The sequence below is a fragment of the Castor canadensis genome, chromosome 4 (genome assembly GCF_047511655.1).
Source record: "Castor canadensis chromosome 4, mCasCan1.hap1v2, whole genome shotgun sequence".
NCBI lineage: Eukaryota > Metazoa > Chordata > Mammalia > Rodentia > Castoridae > Castor > Castor canadensis.
This window is the reverse complement of record NC_133389.1, coordinates 158,258,512-158,263,643: the sequence shown is the minus strand read 5'-3', so window position 1 is coordinate 158,263,643 and position 5,132 is coordinate 158,258,512. Positions and strand designations below refer to the sequence as shown.

The following is a 5,132-nucleotide window of genomic DNA, read 5'->3' as shown; positions in this document are numbered from 1 at the left end:
TGCGCTCCATTAAATAATAAGCCCCTGTAGGTTTTCTTTCTAGTGTCAGGATTATTATCAATTGCTTATTCATCAACTAGGTGTCATAAAGATTGATCCGAATTTGTGGACAATGTCTCAATAATAGGCTTATGAACTTTTCTTGGCTGCATTTTATTTTCCTGATTATGGACCTTCAGTCTTTACTCCTGTACTGTCTGTGTACTTGGCTTTTATCAGTTCACACCACTGAATGCTTTATAGCTCCCTTAAAAAAGAAGTATATTTAGAAAAGTCCTGTGGGTTCTTTATTTAGAGGCCGAAATTTGGCCTCTGGACACATAAAATATTAATAACTCTTCAACTAGTCACAAAGTTTAGACCTCAAATGTGTCAGACACAGTTATGTTAACAAATCTGTCTCTACCTCCCTTTGGTGCAATTTCACTTAGTCATCCTCCTTAATGTACTGTCTCCAAACCATTACAACTGAGTGCTAGGGAGGTGACCAGCTGTTCCACACATGAGCTTAAAGAACAGCTGCTTTCTGGAAAGTATCATATACAAAGCTGTGGTCTGTGATGTAAAAATTCCAACTCATTTAATCCACACCAAAAGCTTAGGAGAAGAGTAGCATTACTTTATTTTGACAAATTAGGAAACTGAGTCACAGAAATGCTAAGTGACAGTGGATGCTAAGTAAGTGGATAAGGACCCAGGCATTCTGGCTCCAGAGGCTGTGCTCCTAAATGCTTACCCTATACTACCCTTCCCACTAATACATGTTAAAAAATTCACATTATTTCTGTATCTCTTTTTGTTGAGGTTAAATGGAACAGAGGACTCCATAAGTGCATGAAACACACAGGAAACATTTTATTAGTTTTTAAATGGAGAAAAAGGCAGAGTAAAATATTTCAATAAAAGTCCATGACTCTCCTCAAAGATCCCACTCTGGCATTCACGGCTCCCCAGTCTTGGTAGCGCCTGTACTCCCCAGGCCTCAGCAGGTACTGCCGCCCCCGATAATTGGGCATCTCATAGAGGACCCAATACCCCTCCAGCACCTGGAAGGAGTGAATGTCACTGAAGTGGAAGCGATCTTGGAGACAGGGGCAGTCCTCGGTGATCTCCACCATCTGGCCTCTGTAGTCCTCTCGCTCATAGATCCTGATCCTGTGGGAACTGGCCTGTGGATCCAACAAGCAGCACACAAGTGGATGTCAGAAAACCACACCTTATTTAGCAATTGATCATATGCTTCCCTGGGGAATAGGCATTTTTTCTTTATTTTTCTATACCAAAGGTGATCAAATTAAAAAAGAACTGCCAATACCAGGACTACTGCATACAGTTGGGTAGGTTGTATGTATACTGTGAAACTCAGGAGGGCACCATCTACCATTCCTGAACCCAGAGATTTCTGGTATCACAATCTACACATTGGCCCACATTGATTAAGTGACAATTTTATGCATTTGTTTTGTTCTCTATTTCATAGACTTGTGGTGGTCTGAGGCTCTCTTTGAATGATATAAAAAGAACTAGATATTACAATAAAAATGTATCCTGGGAAATGCATAATTTTGGATTTCAGTTGTACTAGAAGAAGGTTAAGAGAGAAGTAACACTTGCTTTCCCACATGAGGCACAGGTTGGTGGCAATTCCGGGAAAGCTCAGCTCAGACAACCCCTCCATCCCTCTCTCTGTTTCAGGCCCTGCTGCCCTCAAGTGCTGGAGACCAAGAGCATCTTAAAGACAGATTCAATTCTCAGCTGGAACATGTGCTCCAGCAAATCAGTTTCAGGTAATACCCAAACTGGAAGTTCAAGCTCAGGAAGGAGGACTGAACAGCAATCAAGAATGTAAACCCTTAGCACAATGGAAAGTCAGGCTGCTTGGCCTGAACAAACCCTCTCATCTGGGGTGCTGGCTCTCCTGGCCTCTGCTTGCTCCTTCCCAGCAGGTAGCTGCTGTGGCAGTGTCTTTCTTTTTCCACCATCACAACATCTATAGGAAGGAGTCTCACAGCAGGTCAGTATGAGTGTGGCTTCATTTGGGCAACAGTGGGCTCTCAGGAACTCTTAGAATCTCACTGCAGGTTCCTTGTTTTGGGGACTTTTTTTTGCCTCCTCAAAAGGCGGCCTGGAAAGACCCTTGCTGTTCATAGTACTAGTTAGCACTTGGGGAGGGGTGGTTTGGCACGTGTCAGGTAACCTCCTTTCGCCCTCACAACAACTCTAAGCGCTGTCATTATCCACATTGCACAGGTGAAGAAAGTGAGAAACAGGTGGCTTAAGATCACCTGACAGCAGTTACCTGTTGCCCACTCATCCCCTGTGCTTCATATGCTCAGAGCTAAACCATACGCTGCTTATTCCCAGCAGAGGTGAATTTGATTCAGCAAAGTAAAATAAAATGTCCGGTTAAAAGCTTTGCACACGCACTTTTTCAGTGGGAGGAACCCTTCCACTGAAATGTTAATAGACCAGGAGAGAATGTAGTTAGAGGCAGAAAGAAGGCGGCGGTCACCGCAGCCCTTAGCCCCTGGTGTGAACATTGGTGAGACCCAGGGCCCAGAGGGGGCATGGAGGGGACTCACATAGGGGATGAGGCGGCAGGAGCGGATGGAGTCGCTGAGGCCCATCCACTGCTGGTAGTCGGGGTAGTCCCCGCGCCGCAGGAAGTACTGGCAGCCCGAGTAGTTGGGCTGCTCATAGAGCATCCAGCAGCCGCTGTCCACGCGCACCGAGTTGCAGCGGCTGAAGTAGGGCTGCAGGTTGGCGTGGTCGCTGCTGCACTCGTAGTGGCGGCCCTGGAAGCCGCGGTCCTCGTAGAAGGTGATCTGCAAGGCAAGGCGAGGCGAGGCGCAGGCTCAGAGGCCGGAGCCGGGCCCGGGCCCCCGTGGGCAGGGTCCCTCCCCGGTCCCAGGTCCCTGGTCCGCGGTCCGGGTCTCCGGGCCGGGCGCCCGCTGCGCTCACCTTCCCCATGGCTGATGGAGGTGGATGTGCGGTGGAGTGCGGGCCGCAGCGCGCGGTCTATATAGCGGGAGGGCTGCTGCGTTGGCAGGAACAGCACAAAGGGGCCCGCGGGGGCAGGAGCGCGCCTCCCTCTCTCTTTTCTATAGAATGATCATGGGGTGCGGGGTTATTGTAGGTTTTCTCTTAGACACGCCAGAGCTTTCGAACTGATGACCTGGTTAAAAACTGTCAATTGCTGCTCGGGCCTTTAAATGAAGCCTATTCGAGCCTTTAAATGAAGCCTATTCGAGAAGCTGGAATAGAGCAAAAATGCTTAACGAGTTAACCATTGTAATTAAATGGTTTGACTACTTTTCTAAAATTTCAAAATAATGTCCTTTTGAGTAACAATGCAGAGTAGTGACCAAGTCTTTTGGTCAGAAGGGCTGCTGCACGAGGGGTTCAGATTAGAGAGCTTTTTTCCATGTGAAAATGTGGACCATGGGGATGAATTTAGCTTCTCCATAGGGATGGAGTTTTCCTTTAAGAAAACTTTCCTAGACCCTGGGTGTCTAAAAGTAGAGGATCAGATAACAAATGGGAGGTGGGGCCAGGAAGATGGACCCAAGGAAGCCCTGGTTTAAGCTGCATTATTGTGGTGGTTTGTTCAGTGTGTTTGGGGAACTGCAGAATTTTCTTAGAAATACACTAGGGCCACTCAGAGTGCAAGTTGGAAGGAGACCGGAATATTACTGATCTACTCCCAGCCTCGACCAGAGCATTTTTAATTTTATGTGTTTTTATACAAAATCTTATTTCAAAATAAGGTTTTACTACTTCTTAACAACTTCCTAAACTAAATATATGAAACCATTGTTGTTAGGCATTGCGCTTCTCACAATACTTTTCAAAATACTAATGCGTTATCTGTTAACTACAGTACATAGTGAAATTGTCACCTTTTTGCCTGTCAGTGTGCATGAGTTTCGTGGGACAGCTAGCTATTTCTCAGTGAAAAGAAAGATCATTTGTTTTGGCATATATTAAATTGTACATAGTAAGGGATTCATTGTGATGTTTTCACACATGAATATAGTGTGCTTTGGTCATATTCACCCCCTCTATTATTCTTTCTTATGCCCACACCCCTTTTCTCTTTCCCATGCCCACACCCCTTTTCTCTTTCCCTTCCACCTTCCTGGTAGTCCTGCTTTTATTTTCATGACTTGATTTTTTGTTTTGTTTTGTTTTGTTTTACTCTCCCTTAGCTTGACAAATGGGAGAAAACATGCGATACTGTCTTTGTGAGTTTGGCTTATTTTACTTAACATCATGATTTCCAGTTCCATCCATTTTCCAACAAATGACAATTTCATTCCTCTAAGTAAAACTCCACTGTGTGTATATGCCACATTTTCTTCATCCATCTGTCAGTGAGCATGGAGGCTGATTTCATAGTCGGCTATTAGGAATAGTGCTGAGATGAACATGGGTATGCTGGTATTTCTATTGTAATCTGACTTTGAGTTTGGGGGAGTATATACCCAAGAATGGTATAGAAGTTCCATTCTTAAACTTCTGAGGCATTTCCATAGTGGCTGAACTAATTTACATTCTCATCAACAGTATATAAGGGTTTCTTTTTCCCACAGCCTCACCAGAATTTGCTGTTGCTCATTTTCTTGGAAAGATAATTGTACAAATGTAAGTATAGAAAGACAGACAGGTCTAATAAGTTTCCTGGAAAATCATGGTCTTGACAACATACGATAGGAGACAAGAATAAGAGGGATACCATTTGTAAGGCTCGGGACAACCAGATATTGAACCTGGTTGGGCCTATGAACCTGAGTCCAGGAAAAACTCTGAGATGTGCTAAAAAAAGACTGACAAGTTCAGTCTTTTCTAGGTGCTGATTTCAATTTGGGGTGCTGTATTAAAGGTTTCTAAATAGTTTTTTCTGGTCATTATTTGAAGATTAGTGCAGAAAACATTGATTTATTTTTAAAAATCATTTTTTAAATAAAATTAGTAATGACACTTTTGAAATTTCAGCTGTACTATCAATCTCCTGGACCATAAAGCTTTGTGCTAAGCAGATTTCTTTTTAAGTAAGCCTTTCCAGGAGAGTGAACATCACTTTATACGTTAGTTAGCAATTTCTTTCCCAAGCGCTGGGGGTTGAATCCAGG

The 5,132-nt window shown here is 44.1% G+C and overlaps 1 protein-coding gene across 1 annotated transcript; it reads right to left on the bottom strand.

Moving 5' to 3' along the window:
• Positions 1-896: 896 nt before the first annotated feature.
• Positions 897-3,046, bottom strand: LOC109702099 (gamma-crystallin E). Its single transcript, XM_020187529.2, has 3 exons — positions 2,962-3,046; positions 2,583-2,825; positions 897-1,169 (listed from the first exon to the last, which is right to left on the bottom strand). The coding sequence occupies exons 1-3, from the start codon at positions 2,968-2,970 to the stop codon at positions 897-899; spliced, it is 525 nt and encodes a 174-aa protein (XP_020043118.1). The 5' UTR covers positions 2,971-3,046.
• Between the last annotated feature and the right edge of the window lie 2,086 nt (positions 3,047-5,132).